The sequence below is a fragment of the Prenolepis imparis genome, unplaced genomic scaffold (genome assembly GCF_030444845.1).
Source record: "Prenolepis imparis isolate NDT839.2.m4 unplaced genomic scaffold, iyPreImpa1.0 SCAF_4, whole genome shotgun sequence".
Taxonomy (NCBI): Eukaryota; Metazoa; Arthropoda; class Insecta; order Hymenoptera; family Formicidae; genus Prenolepis; species Prenolepis imparis.
Genome location: NW_028141162.1, coordinates 13982557 through 13999107, shown reverse-complemented (window position 1 = coordinate 13999107; position 16551 = coordinate 13982557). Strand labels below are relative to the sequence as shown.

The 16551-nt window shown below is 34.2% G+C and overlaps 2 protein-coding genes across 5 annotated transcripts in view; one reads left to right on the top strand and one right to left on the bottom strand.

The window, feature by feature from the left end:
- Positions 1-16551, top strand: part of LOC145934932 (uncharacterized) — a 469524-nt gene that overhangs the window by 262121 nt on the left and 190852 nt on the right. The gene's annotated exons all lie outside the window — the stretch shown is intronic.
- Positions 1-16551, bottom strand: part of LOC145934929 (lachesin) — an 87648-nt gene that overhangs the window by 40682 nt on the left and 30415 nt on the right. For all 4 annotated transcript variants that reach the window (XR_014425131.1, XR_014425130.1, XM_083035842.1 and 1 more), the window contains 2 exons: positions 10931-11037; positions 8336-8521 (listed from right to left, as the gene is read on the bottom strand). Coding sequence is in view for 2 of the 4 variants with exons in the window: in XM_083035842.1 (XP_082891968.1) it covers positions 8336-8521; positions 10931-11037 (293 nt within the window). In the remaining 2 variants the exon portion in view is untranslated. The remainder of the gene's footprint in view (positions 1-8335; positions 8522-10930; positions 11038-16551) is intronic.

Here is a 16551-nt window from a genome sequence, read left to right as displayed (position 1 = left end):
CTCATCCTATGTGCTGCGTTGATAACAACAAGCGAATCAGAGATGATGACATATAGCTCGCTTTATTTCCCTCGTTGCGGTATATATATGACGCTGCTATGGAAATGGTGTTTAAAATAACCGGATTCGCGCTGCAAGGACTGAGAGAAACGTAAATAAAAATACAAAATTAATGAAAAACAGGTGTATTTTTTATTCTGTGGAGAGTGTACTTAATTTCTTAAGACTAATTAAATAACTGCAAAAGCCAAGATAATATCATCGACTCATATGAGATTCTGAAATTTTGTTTCTGAACCTCTAACAGAAGAACGATTCACGTGGAATTGTGTGTTTTTTTTAATTCGTTCTATATCAGTTTTTTCTCCGGTTTTCGTTACATTAGTAGATTACGAAGTACGGGTGTAAGGCAGTTAGATAACGCGAGCGTCTCTAAATCTCGAATGTCTTGCTCCCGATATACTTTAGCCCGACGTTGGGATAACGTATTATGGTCGTGCAACCTGCTGACGTTGCCGGTGTGGATTTGTGGATGTCGGTGTGTATCGTGGGTTATTCGTTAATTAACGGCGCGCAGCGTCAAAACATCATAATCACTAATCGGCATCATCATTCTTGCATGCCGCGACGTTCGATAATTACGCGCGTGAATTATACGTGAGTCACGTGCGCAAAAATCGTGACTTCCTGCCATAATCCATCCGTTTTACTAATAATTTATTTTTTATTTATTTTCTATTACTATAATAATTATAAGAAAAATTATTTCTTGATCGTAATATTTTTATTTATACTTTTAATATGTATAAAAATATTATTTGACGAATTACAGCAGAAATTATCGATAATTTTAATGAATTCGATAGATGAATCTTGATTGTAAGATGGTGGAATTTAAATCGCGCTATACGTTACGAGGATTTTACGGCTCCATTGTTCAGAGACAACCTAGACTAAAACTTGACGCAATCGAAATGCCGGATGTACGGCACACTTTCCCGCAAAGTGTAAAATAATCCTTCAGGACAAAGGGTTGCGCGCTAACTTACGCATTCGACGCTTATCAGAGCACGCGTGCTCGCGGAGGCGTTATCACGTTATAATTTCCGAGCGAGGAGACAGTAGAGAGCGCGATAGAGAGTCGTGGAGCAGAAGGAGGATCAACCTCGAACATCTCTGCGTTCGGGGGACTTTTGTCGGTCGTACGTCAACCCACGAGACGTCAGGACGAGTGCAAGGACCTCTCTCTCTCTTTCTCTCTTCCATCCCCTGCTGTTTCTCCTTCACTTCTCCATATCTTTCCCGCCGTGTTCACTTCTCCCCGTTTCTCGATTCTCCTCGTTTCACCCGCGATTTAAAGGAAACTCCACACACGTCGCTCTCTCTTTCTCTTTCTCTTTCTCTCTCTTGTCCTTGCAAGACGCGGAGGCACGAAGTGTACGTGCAATTACGAGGATGTAATCCACGCCACGACGAAACTTCAATCGTTATAACCGAGTTGTCTGGCAAGCCGCCGCTGCAGAAACAGCCCTCCCGACAAATGCAAACTGCGTACCTACTACCTACCTACCTACCTACCTACGTACCTACCCTATCACAGCAACGGCGATGACGAGACACGTGCCCGAGCGCGAAAACTCATACGTGTCGTCATTGAATTGTGAAACTACTTTCCTTCGCACTCGCGCGAATCGTAAATTAATTTTATTACGCGCCTGGGAATGATTGTATCAATAATCGTGAATGAGTCTGATCAAATCTCCGTTTTTAGAGCTAGTAATAATTAATTAATTATTTAGTTTACATTTTTCTCTTTTAATATTACTATAAATATTAACCCAATTTTTTAAAACCAGTTTTTTTTTAACTGCATTATTTTGATAAAAATAGAAGTTACAAACTTTTTTTTAAAGCAACATAAAAGTCTATACAATTGTCATTAAGAAAATATAGGAGCGTCATAAAAATACGAAGACAAATATAAGAGGAGTTTAGTAAATCAATATTGTAAATGTGATATCAATTATGGTTAATGTGGAAGATCATTTTGTCTTACAAAGTGTATCAGAGGGTAAACACTTTCGCGCAAACAACACGCCCGTTGAGACCCATTATCGCTTGTTAGCCAGATTCGCATTATAGGATTAATTTGTAAGTATGCGCGCAATTTCTCCCGATGTAATCGCGAACATATAACTGAGAAGTCGTACATTGTTTCCTAATGATTAATTGTATCGTTGAACGAAGCAAAAATAATTCTGTTCTTTTCAGTATTTGTAAAATATTCAAATATGCTGAAAAGTATTACAAGACAAAAAGTTATATATATCGTATGTGCTTTTGCATTCATTGATACGAAATATTAAATTTGCATCTGTCGTCCCTGTTATAATCTATCTTGATGATTCATTATGAGTAAAATAAAAATTGATGATGAATGAAGATTATGTGAACAATCATAGTTAGTTAAATGACTGTGATATGATTATATGATGATATATTTAGTCAGAAAATTGTGTCACAATTCTAATGGAGAATGAAATTTTAGTTTTAATCGTGATAATTTTTAATTAAAGTAGAATTATAATTTCAAGTAGTATGGACAAGATTTGCGATTGATTTTGAACCGTTATAAAAATTGTACAAGATCTCTATAAGGGATACATGGTAGTTTCGCGAGATTCGATTTAATTATTCGATTAAATCAGTGCATTTCGCGTCGCGTCAGAATTATGCAGATAACCCCGAAGAAGTGACGCGAAATTTCAAGAAAGACGACGCACAAGTCGACGTCTACGTACGTACACGTAAATTTTATCAGACACGCAGTCGGAATTATAAGCGACGCGCGAAGGGCGATGCCGTATATTCGGCAACGAGCGAGGAAACATAGTTACGAGAGGCGAGACTCCGCATCCTTCGCAGAGTACGAGACTCTATCGTGTTTTAACTGTTGATATACATACATACGTGAATGAAGGAGAAAAGAGAGAGAAACGAGAATCTGATAGTGGGAAAGTCAAATTTACGGAGGAAAAATTTATTCGCAGGAGACAATTTATTACTGTGATGAGCGGCTGATTTTTAACGATTTAATAAGCGTACAAAGGAGAAGATTGATATTATAAATTTTTGAGAATTTAAAAAAATTTTTTTAAATTTTAACATAATATAATAATAACAGAATATATAGTAATAGAGGAAATAATATTGCGATAATAGTAAAATATGTGAAATATGTACTACATCATTTTTTTACCTATCTATCTATCTATTTATCGCTGTTTTTGCTTTTATGCATCATTTTTTTGAAAAGTCATATTTTGATTTGTTTCCAATCGGATTGCGGATTTGCTCTGGCAAATCACTGGTCTGCGGTTTAACCGCTCGTGGTAAAACTTGTTTAATTCAAAAGATAAAGCAAAATAGACACATGCACATAGAAGAAGGAACATATGACGCGATGTAGATGAGAACGAATATATTATTAATTACATAAAATAATAATTAAAGAGTTCAGGCAATCAGATTTTACATTTGTTCACAGAATCTATATCTTTAAGAGAGATATTTTATTTAGACATTTTTTTGTCCCTTGTGTAGCCCTTATTTTCATGCTATATTTATTTTTAGTAATTAAACTACTACGCGCGCGCCATTCTTCGGCAATATTTTTAATTCGATTAATATTTTTTGACAAAAATTAGCTGATAATTGTCAAAAATATTAATCGAATTTAAAATATTATAACATCCCTTTCTAAAAAAAAAGGCGTGTTAAGTTGATTCTTGCGAGTATTGTTGCATCTTTTCCGCGATGCTGATTGACTGTTTCGATTCGCATTGTGCGTTATATTTGTAGCATCAAGAGGCTGTCATCGCAAGGGTTAGTAGTTTAACAGTTTGTTCAAAATAAAATAAAATAAAATAATACGTTTGAAATAATATGTTATAATACTTTATCAACGATTAATATTTTTTGACAGAAATCAGCTGATAACTGTCAAAAATATTAATCGAGTTTAAAGTATTATAACATATTATTTAAAACTAATATTATTATTTTATTTTATTTTATTTTGAACAAACTGTTAAACTGCTAACCCTCGTGATGACAGCCTCTCGATGCTACGAATATAACGCACAACGCGAATCTCGACAGCCAATGAGCATCGCGGAAAAGCGAGAACAATAAACTTCGATATATGCAAGTATTGACTTTACATATCTTTTTCAAAAAAGGACATCATTTTTTTCCGATTGATTTGCTACGGTATTTATCAGTCTTATTCAGCAAAGTGCTCATTATTTAGCTTGGTAAAACGAAACCGACAAGAGAGCGACTGACGAGTAGGGCACCTTGCCGTCGTCCCGCAACCGTGTCGCGTGTTACTCTCCGTGCACTATTTAAGATTACAGCTTTCTTCCTTCGCGAAAAGAGGGAAACTACGACTAGCAAGGGAAGAGCTCGCGCGAATTCAATCCGAAATGTCGGAAAATTAGATCTCGGCTCGACTTCCAGCGGCGTCTCGCGCCGTATCACTTTGCCGGCAAGAGGCGGACGAGCCAACTGTTACTTTAAGGCAACCAGACAACCGCGGCGGTCTTGACTCCGATCTTAGAAGAGAGACAAGGCAAATGTTATCCGAGGGTAGAAAGGACGAACGGAGAACTTACGGGGCGCTTAACTAAATTGGCTCGTTAAAGTGTCTCTCTTGTATCGCGAGAAAAATTTCTCACGCTCGTAAAGCGACATTTTCGCGTACGCCTAATTACCGTCTAACTATTTAAGCGCCGTGCATTTAAAGGGACGCGAGCGCACGAATTTTGAGAACTTGTTTACTTGATTGTTCGTAATTATTCCATTCGAACGAATTTGTGCGCGCGAGCGTGGAAAGTATACAAACGTATACCTTCGTTTAATCCCAGACTCTCCATTGAAATTATTCACCGCTCGAAAGTCGATTTTATGCGAGACCGCTGGTTTTTTTTTTTTTTTTTTTTTTTTTTTTAATCAGTAATTATACGTCGACCGCGTGTAACAATCGTTTAACGCGACTTAATATTCCGATCCTTTTCTGATAAAATTATATACACGCAATATATATATTATATTAGGGTGTTTCCTCTTTAATTTAATTTACTGTTACTTTTTTGAGACACCTATTATTATAACTCGGAGCGAGTCGTTCGGAGGGATGTGCAGGATTTAAGCGATACTCGCGTTATTCATAAACGGGTATCAGTGTTCCCGAACTGGCGAAGACGGCTCGTTAAGTTCCCGGGCTCGTTAAGTATGTCGCGGATCTGCCAGCCACGTGCACGCGGAGGGCGAAATGCTTTCGATACTTGTATAGATTGTTATGTCGGCGGCAGAGCTAATACTCTCTCTCGCGGCAGAGCTTTCGGCGGTAATACCGCTGTAGTTTGTGTGCTATCGCGCGTCACCGACGACGATTAGGCGGACGGAAAGTATGGAGATGTGTAAACGAGGTTGCTGCGACTGTTGCTGCCTCTAATCGAGAGCGCTTTAGTTTCTCTCTTCCACATATACATATATACACATATACACTCTCTTTCTTCTTCCCTTTCTCCCTCTCTCATTTACGTCGCCCGAAGGTTTCACGGGAATGTAATGAATATGATATGATAAATGCGATGTTTCTCATAAACATAGAGTAAATCAATAATGTTATTAAACGCAAAAATTATATTTATCATTGATTATTGTGTTACTCATGTCGGTGTATTATTCATGCGATAGCTTACGTGGTTTGCGAAATTTTCAGCTGATTGATATATGCATTTCTGTTATATTCTATTCAATATTTCTGTAATAAATTTCATTTCAGATTTCAGAATTTTGAATCTCTTTTCTTTGTTGGAAATATTATCTCGCGATTTGAAAGCAAAATTATTCAGTAAAAAATGAAACATTTTATATAGCGGATAAGGACTTAATAAGGATTTCTGAAGGGTCTTCTGGGTTTCTAATGCGAATACGATTGCGCGCGTATCACGTCCCGTGGATTATGTTAATGATAGTTAGCAAACTGAGACCCGGGATGATTAATTGCGTGAACCAAGTGAGACGTGGTCCAAATGTAACTGAGTAACTATCGATTAACTCATGCGCATCTTGGCACTTTGTCGATGCGGGCATTATTGGCAGTGAATCGCTCGATTAATTGTTTTGTTCAGCGACTTATCGCTATCCATTTCCGCGATGTTCGTCCCGATGCAGAAAAACTATCATTTGACGAAAATTTGTTCCTATTTTATTTTATTATCTCTTACAATTAGCTATAAACATATATAAAATTAAATGAATTCGTATAAATAGAAGTATAGGAAGATTTTTGGTATATATATATATCTTTAAACAAAATCTTTACACAGATTATATTATATAATTTTTATTCACTGACTTTATGGATATATCATTTTTATATGACATGTAGATCATTTTTCTTGCAAGTTATTCTGAAAAATACACAGGAAGTGTTAAAGATACGAAATACATCCAGTGATTCTTTTATAGAGTCACTATCGAAAAACCATCGTCTTTCGTGAAGTTCAGGCTGGAGCGCAAGAAATCGTATTCCTTTTAAAGCCGATTGTCGCGAAATAGCGTAGAATATTTACGCACGAGGACATATTATTATCGTTTCTTACGACGTATTTTATTGGTGATGTACGTAGTAGTAACATTATGATAAGTCACTTCGAATCGATTTATTCTATTTTACGACTTCTTTCCTGAAATAAAAGTTGATAGATTTGTATGAAATTTTTATCGAATATATATAACAAAATTTTGTCAATTTGCACATAATTGAAATAATATATATTTTTTGTATATTTAATATTAGAAAATGAAACTAGAGAAGACATAAATATGATGCAAAATATTTGAAATATTTGAAAATTCTTTATTACATAAAAATTGTTGTCATAATCAACAAAAAATTTGTGTTATAGTCAACATTTACTTGTTTGGAATGTCCAGAGAATCAATAAAATTTATCCTCAATATTTCATAATTGATGCATTCTATTTTACTGAAATAAAGTTAAGAAATCTACTTTATCCAAACTCAATAAAATTAATTTAGTACAGTTTGTAATTAATAGAATCGCTTTTGAGTTCATGTTATATAAATTATATTCACAAATATGTGCAACGTGAAATGTTTATAAGATTTTTATGTAATGTGTATATATAATGCACATATATATAGTCACCAGATAAAATATGTAATAAAATATGTGGACAGATATAATATGAGAGATCAATTTGTGTGTTTCGCCGGAATTGTATGACCTTTTGACCATTGACGAACGTGTCCGCATGCTTTATCGACCTAAATACAGTCGTCGATAGGGTCGTCCCAATTAGTTATTTCACCGAGTTTGTTAGTTTGCCACGGCTAATTTCAAACAAGAGCTATGTGTTTCCGAGTTTACTATATCGAGACAACATATTGAGATCAGTAATAACAAAATATAGATAAAATATTGAAACTTATTAATTTTATTTATCAATTAAAGAGAGAGCGGATTTTATTTTAAGAATTTAAATAGAAAAATATATTTATATATAATAAATTTATTTATCATTTAAATTTTTATATATTTTAACAGAATTATGCGAGCAAATGAGTGCAGTGAATCTGTCATCTCTTTTAAAGACTTTTAAAGAAGTCGACGATATCATTCCTGTAAGATAATCATAGGAAAAACGTAATCACCGAAAATGCTCGAAACGACGAATACACCATCGTTTCCGCGTCTAAGTAAATTCCGCGCGTTTCTAAAACAGCGGCAAACTGCTATTAGAAGCTCTTTCTCTCTCTCTCTCTCTCTCTCTCTCTCTCTCTCTCTCTCTCTCTCTCTCGCTCTCTCGGAACTTCCTAACGATACTTCCGCCACCGCAGTGTCGTCGCGAAAGATTCTTCGTGAAACTTGCGCCTCGTTAAATTTACCCGCTGGCCAATATTAACGACGACGGAAGTAAAGGCGCGGTATGCCTGAAATGGACATTACTCCCGAGATTCGAATGAACGGCGCAAACTTTGTAATTGAAGCAGGGAAAAGCTCGTGACGGAACCGGTTGATTCACGTGGTGTATCAGCAGCGTGAATAAATCAGTACAGTAGTATTCGTTGGGCAATTTTAAAATTTTAAATGCATTTAATTATGTCATCTGTATAAAATTAAAATATATGAATAATTTAAAAATCGATTCTGCATTATATATAATCAGAATTTTATCGTGAAAATCCCAGCGGCCACCCCGTATATATCGACCCGTATCATTAGTAATGAGATACATACCTGACTCTTCATGGGATCCGTATTGATCTGACACATGTAAAGACCGCTGTCCTCTTTCTGAACGCCCTTGATGTGAAGGTTCCACATACTGTGATCGCTATGGGACACGGATATCCTCTGATTGTGCGTGATTACGTGATCGTGTATCGCCTGAATCGCCTTCGTGTCCGCCTTTACCCAACCGACCTGGAACATCAATCGCCAGAGATCGAGGCCTTAATAGGGGTGACGGGGAACAAGAGATAGATTGATAGATAGAGAGAAATATAGAATCGCGCTGCCGGAAATCGCGGTGACGGGCGTCACGGATTTCGTCGAAGACGCCGCAATTTTCTCACAGGCATCCGACTGCGGAATACAAACAGATGTGGGGGATGCCTATCCTGAGGTGCGCAAGCATGCAGACGTATATACACATACACCCACACACACTCATATACACACACACATGGATTGACACGCACGATTCCCCTTGGCCAAACTTTCAGCGATATTTGCATTTTCCTTAGAATATTCCGAATCCCAAAGCGAGAAGCGCTCGCGATTTCACGCGAGCGAGTAAGCGAACGCACGTACGCACATGTATTCACACATACATAGCATGGTTACACCACCATGGTTACACCACCATGGTTACACCACGTGCGCGCCCATTCTCGAACTAGTAATAGAAAACCGGAATACTACCATGTCGCGACTTTCTCTCTCTCTTTCTCATTATTCTCACATGTGTATTCTCGCGATAGCGACTGCACAAACATTCTATCGACAAGAAGGGTATCGATGATCTTTCTTTGGAACAGAGAGATCCAATGATATTCGTGTCTTTGAAATGACAAAAGCGGCTTCTTCATAATCTTCTCGTTTTTTTTTTGTATGTATGAAAATATGTATCTATATAAATATCTATATACACATTTTTTTCTTAGTAAAATTTCGTTAGTAAAGAAACTGATCTCAATTTCATTTGTATACGAAAGAAATAACGGCAAACTTGACGCTTTTCGCTTTACAAGAAACTCCGCAGACTTTAATCATGACTATCAAAGCGCTTCTTCAATAGATATTGCAATTGTTCAATATAGAATTGTTTTAAAAAACAGTAAAATGGATCGCTTGTGAGTCATTCTTTCGATTTGACTTTTAAATTCTCTCAGAAAGTGGACTATAAATGGAGAGACCATCTTTTGACTACGTCTGGTAACGACGGATTTCTAGCACATCGCAGTTGTACTTCACATAAATTTAATTATCATGATTCTCCGCTTGGAATTGCTTTAATTTGACCGACACGAGGCGTTGACATTTATTTGCATATAATCGATGCTCTCGTTGTACCGCGCGATTAAATTAACGGTATAATAATAATTATACAATCTGTGACATGCAATAAGAATGGAAACAGAGAGAGGAAGAGAGAAAGAGATTTCGAATATTAATTCGAAAATGAAGCTCGTATATTATTCCGATATTGATATTTCGCTTCTACTTTACTGATTTGCTGATAAAGATTCGGCTTGATGTGAAACGTAATCGAATCTTCTAATCTATAAGTTTGAATTTCTATAGTTTCTATAGTTACAGTTTTAGTCAAATATAGCGTCACGTCAGATGTAGCGAACCTCAAAATATCAGTGTCAAATGTCTGATCAGCTACGAGCAAAATGTATGACGAATCGAAGCAACTGATTATACTATGATAGCTTATATTAATTTCCTCCGTAATATAATTAACGTAATGCAGTTTATGTGAACAAATGCGTGAAGAAATAACAATAATGTGTGAAAAAGATAATCTCACAATATAAAAAACTAAAAATGTTATTAAATTCCACTGTCGCATAAAAATGCGAATTTGCGACTAATAGTAATGATAAATGATATAACTCAAGTTATTCCGCCGTAAAGTGTGCGCGTGCAAGATCGATAGAGAGCGCGATATGTATTAGATTAACTTTATAAAAAGATTTCGTTAATACGTTTTTGGGAAAAACGTCGGGCCGTTCGTAGCTTCTTATGTACGCACGTGTATCGATAAAAGTTCTCGATTCTCTGAAAGTAGAAGTCGGGCAAAGTGAGCAGAAAAATTCCCCTCGAGTTCCTTAAGTGAGAATTTTGCAGATATATAAGATCAATTGATGCGGCCGTGAAAATTGTACAGATATATTATTCAACGCGTTAAATGTATTTTCTATATGTACGTATCTTATCGAGTATATTTTTTTCATTACATAGCTCTGCTCCTTTTTATTTTTGCGCGTAGAAGATAAAAAAAAAACTAAACTCCGGATTATAGAAATTTATATACAAATAATTTTTTTAATAATAATGACGTATATATCAACAAATAATATGTAATAATAATCTTTTAACGATATCGTCACATTATCGCTTTTTTTTATTCTGTTTGTATTACATCTATCAGATTTTTGTGGTACTTATCGGACTATAGCAGTATACATATACGCTGCGAAAGTTTATGGTAGCAGATATGATTTTTTAAAGGCGCTTCCTTTCAGAAGTTAAGCGAAACCCCAAGAAGTTAAGTGAGCGTTACGACATCACAGGCACGCCGTCGCTTTTCATGCAACTTACCCTGTAACCTCCTAGATGTTTCACTAGACACGTGAAAGTGGCGTCTCTTCCTAGTGGCACGGTTAGATTGGTGATAGGACCGGAGAATTCGGGTTGAAAAGCGCCTCCTGAAACGATAAAATATACGTATGACGTGCGTGAAAAATACATACGCCATTTGCATAGCGCATCGCCGGCAATTTTTCGACAGTGATGTCGAATTCGCAGTCGCGTCGCGCAGAATGCACTTTATGAAAAGCGAATAAACGTCACAAGGTGGAACGGTACGCGACTTGGCGAAACGCGGAGATACGTCTCGCGACTTGCAAATTAAATGCATATAGACATGTGACGTCGAATTAGCGAGAATCGCTGCCGTATATGCGTAGCACTTAAGCGATCTTCTATATGCGCGAATAATATTAATCGACATCTGATTGACATTTTCTTCATATCTCCACTTCTATGCATATGTGCTTCGACAATTGTATTTACACGAAAGATTTATGAATATCTCTGCCTCATTTTTCGAGGAAAAAAATACATTTTTTTATTAGAAATAGTATTCTTTGAGTAATTATTATGAAAAAGTTCGATAGATGTTTTAATATGCAAATCATAAAATAAAAATGTTTGTTTGTAATTCTGTCTTGTTTAAAAAAAACTAAAATTTTGTATATGGTTTCTTCAAAGTAACGTTGCCACATAAAATATGAATTAAGACATAAAACAAAAATAATTCCAATAAATATGATTTATTGTAAATTAATTTAGTTCTTGAAAGTATAATTTATGTTGTAGAAAAATACATATACCTACCATTCTATTGTCTTTCTAACATAAAATAATACGTGCAGCGCACGTAATAATAAATATTGCTTACACAATTACAACGATTAATGCATCGTGTATATAGTGTACGTTTCTGTTTACCTTTTTATATTTTTTTATATATTTCTTATATTTTTATATTTTCATTTATAATAAATTATTTTTATATTTTTTAAAATTGTTTGATAGGTGCATATAAATACAACAATGGCAATCGTTCGATATGATGATAGATTGGCATAATAAGATAAAATGCGCGAGAAATATGATGCATAACGTATAAATCGCTTCGATGGCAAAGTAGAGATTGAAGATGCTCGGTTCTATCATACTTTCCGTTCGTCAACTTCCGCATTTTATTTACTCTCGCGGTGGCATTTCCGCCTGAAATAATTTATTGCCAAATATATGTCGTGCCTAAACGCACCGTAACGTCAGATGATTTTTACGGTCCGTCGACGAACTAAATACCGTTCGACGACTCGCGTCGGGCGAATTGAATTAATATTGCGATCGGCGGAGCTTAATATATCGCGCGCGTCGAGATAATTATCCGGTAGTTTACAGAATAATGACGTAGACGTTGATTGAATCGATCACTCTGGAGAGAAGCGAGTCGGCGCGGAGAAGAGACATTCTCAAATGCAATTTTCCTCTGAAAGTAGATCCTCCTTAAGCAAAATAAGAACAGACTTCACAAAACTATTGTTTCTACATTTTCTTCGCGATCTTCGGATAACAAGCTGTTTTGGTCCTTGAATTCGTGTGCCTAGAAATATCATGGAAAATGTGTATCACATTCGATGGCTTCCATCGAATAGTGCGAAATAGATGTGTGCGTGCGCGATATTTTTCGTATGAATTTTTGCTAAAAATAGCTGGCAGCGCGGCGTACGGCGGGTAAACAGGACAATGATACTTCTGCAGAAATTTCTGTCCCAGCTGCTGCATAAGCTACTCGATTTAGAGGTTTTTATATTCTGCAATATGCGAGGTTTGTGCCTGCGTAGCTTGATATCATGAAAATGCAACAATATTTACCTGCTAATTGAATAAAAGAAATATTTTATACACGCGTTATATAGCAGACATTTATTTATTGCGTTCATTTATAAAATTAATAAAATTTTTTAGCGAGTTTACTTAATTAAGTATTTCTATTTTAATGAAAAAAATATATGAACCTATATATGAACCTCCCATTTTTCATCGTCAGAGAATAATTACAATAAATATCGATTGCGACTTCATCACCGCCAAGAAGAAATGTGGCAATTTATTAATTATTAATCTTGCGGCAAAGAGAAATCTGCGATATTAAATTACGATAATCAACTTATTTTGTATTTGGTTGTTATAAACGAATTTCTCTATTTTAAACGAATGAGATCACAAGTAATTGCTCGCTGAATTTAGATAAAAATCATATTTCAAAGTCAAATTTTTCTAAAATTAAATTCTTTTTGAAATTGTTTTTAAAATTTATTGACATGGGACAGTGAATTATATGAAATTAATTAGAGTACAACAAATGTATGAATTGAAACAATTTCGCTCATATATATAATTCGAGTTATTAATTTTCAATTATCTCATTTCTCGTTACACCGTGCGCAACGATATGTTTGAATGAAATTTGTAATTGTGATAAAAGATCTTTAATTCTATTGGATATTCAAAATCCATTAAAAGTGATGTATCAAAAATGAGTATGTCTATTGCTATGAAATAATTTTGATTAACATTTATCTGAAGAATAAGTTATGATCTATGAAATGTTTTATTACTTCTTAGCATAAATTATATATGCTTACTTAAAATCTATTAACTTTTATTATAAATATCTTTCTCTCTCATTCTCTTTATGTTCGTCCAATAATCAGCTATTATAACAAAGACACTTAACATACACATAATTGTATGTGTGTATATATATAGCTTAAACAATTTTAATTTCTACTTCTTAATTGTATGTGTGTATATATATAGCTTAAACAATTTTAATTTCTACTTCTACAGGATAATTTTTAAAGTTAATTTTTTATCGTTATTTAATATAAAGGTGTGATCGTGTTATTTATAATTAGTGCAATTTAAATGATAAACAGTTATGAGCGAATTATGTGAAACAGAGTTTTTGTACAACATCGTGTAGACAGATAAAAGAGAATTCTAGAGATAGGAAAATTTTGCTAAAAGAATGCGACGCAGTACGGAGAAGGAAATATGTAATGGTAAAGGAATTAGCAATAAATCTAAGAAGAAGAGACAAGCTTGACCTATTTATCTTATAACAGAGATAATGGAATCAAAAAGTATTATAAAAGAGAGTGAAAGCGACAATCGTCGTGAATAGCTTAACATTCTGCTGTCAGTTGATACTAGAGAGAACACTATGATAAAAGTTAAAATATAACTCTCTGAAATATATATAAACATAAACCGAGCCCCAGTCATTTGTTATGCGAAAGTATGTCCATAATTAAGGCACCACGTATAGCGTATATGTATATGGTTTTAATTATTTTTGAAAAGAAATTTTCTTGAAAGACTGTGTAATGTAAAATATTATATTTAGATTTCATTTATGAATTTATATAATTGTTACTTCCGACAGGTACGTCGTGTTATAAAATAATAATTAAACGGCTAAGAAAATTATGAAGTTAAAGTACATCTCTACAAACCGATTAAATTTTAGAAAAAATTCAAAAATATTCAAAATTAATTATCTTAAAAATAAAATAAACTAAAATTAAATATCTTTAACAGATATTATATTTTTATTTCACGAATAGCGATTTTCTCGAGCCTTTAATTAATCGAATGAAGATTATAAAGATGATTTCAAGATGTCGGCGCGCAAAAATTGACAATAGCTCATCCGCATTTTATCAATATTAAAAAGTTTCACTGGCATAAATTACTTACGCACCTCGTACTCGTCAACGTTGCAACAGCAAGTACACGAGAGGTTTTCCATCCGGAAACTTTCTTGAAAATTGGCGAGTGGCTTATTATCGAACTTCCGTCGGGAAAGTAAGTTGTTATGGATATTAAATATCGTAAAATTCTTCGCCGCGCTGTAATGTAATCGAATTAATAGCTTTCGTTGCTCGACATACACAATCCTTTTTTCATAACAGTTTACTCGTAAACTCTTTATTGTTGCTTCGAGATAATTCGAGCAATTTTCGCGCCGAGTCCTTTCATTATCCGAGGACCGCTTTTTGCCTTAATAGCGACATTATAGCGACAGCTTTTACTTTGGAAAATCGCATACAAAGCTTTTATTCATTTTTCCATTCATATTCTCGTAAATAAATTCTTTATTTTTTGACGTTAATAGTGATATTTTATTTTATTAAAATTTGCGTAGGAAAAAAATTAAATGTATTTCTTTCGTATAGAGATATCTATATGCTAATGTTTTCGTTAAAAAATACCGTAGTTAAATAAAATAACAGCAAACCCACGCGTGTGCAATGTTTACTATAAAATGGAAGTATAGAGAGAGAGAGACACTGGTTGACGGAACATTGGAAAATAAACAACTGACGGTAGATAAAGAAAAATAAACTATCGATTACTAGGACGATTTGAACAATTTATCTCATAAATAGCATCGCGCTGCGCAATTATTTACTCTTTATTGGTCAAGCGTTATTTGACAATAATTTTGCACATCATTTCGTGCATTTGCACATCGAACAATCCAAAAGCGTATTTGATGAAATTCAAGCAGCACTAATAATCACTTGGAAGAGCATATTTATTAATTACTAATTATTAGTTAATGCTTATTAAATGTAATATTTTGACAAAAACTTTTAATTTTTTAAAATATATTATATATAGAATTTCTCATTATATTGTTTTTATTCTTTTTATTTGATTTTATTAATAATCTTAAAAAATGTATTATTTTTTTTGTTACGAAATACCGATATTATTTCCCTAACATATCTCTAACGTGTTGAATTTTCTATTAATTAGGATAAGATATGTGAAATTCATATATGATATTGATGAAAAGAAGATATACGAGATTGGCGAAAAGACTTTTGAATTCGGATAAAATTATATATAGTAAGATTATCAGTTTAATCGATAAAATTTATGCACACATTTTTAATTTTATAAGACATTTACGGAACTGATTATTAAGCAAAATCTTAATCTCTCTTTTTCTTAGATTCGTATCACAAATATATAATAAGTATATCCAAGTATGATAAATCTATTGTACATTTTGCCCGGAATTATCCACGCGCCGGAAATTCATTGCGAATGAACTTCATACGATTTACTCGATCCACGTGTATCGCTCGTGTAATCGAGCATCCGGAGCGTCGACTAAACTATCGCTGCAATGTATCAACTGAGGTAATATTAACTACATGTTTAACTCATCGCGCTAGAATGCACTTTACGCACGCTCAGTCAGTATATTAATAATGATGGCCGTATTTCATACACGTCATATCGATGACAGGCAAAGTCACAATACTAAAAATAATTTACATATCTGTCATTTTTTTCTGTTTATTGAAAATACATGAAAAGTGAACTATGTGAACAGCGTACATTATTTTATTATTAAAAATTTATTGTGCGATAAAGTAAAATTGTTTGAAAAAAAAGTATATATATATAGGTATATTTTTTATATGAACAACATTATATTATAGAGAAACTAAAGTAACACAATGATAATACTTTGGACACTGGTGCACGTGTTCTAAAGTACTTATAATACACTTTTCGTAGAGTATAGTTTTCACTCTCTGCAGCGGACCGATTTCCGCATT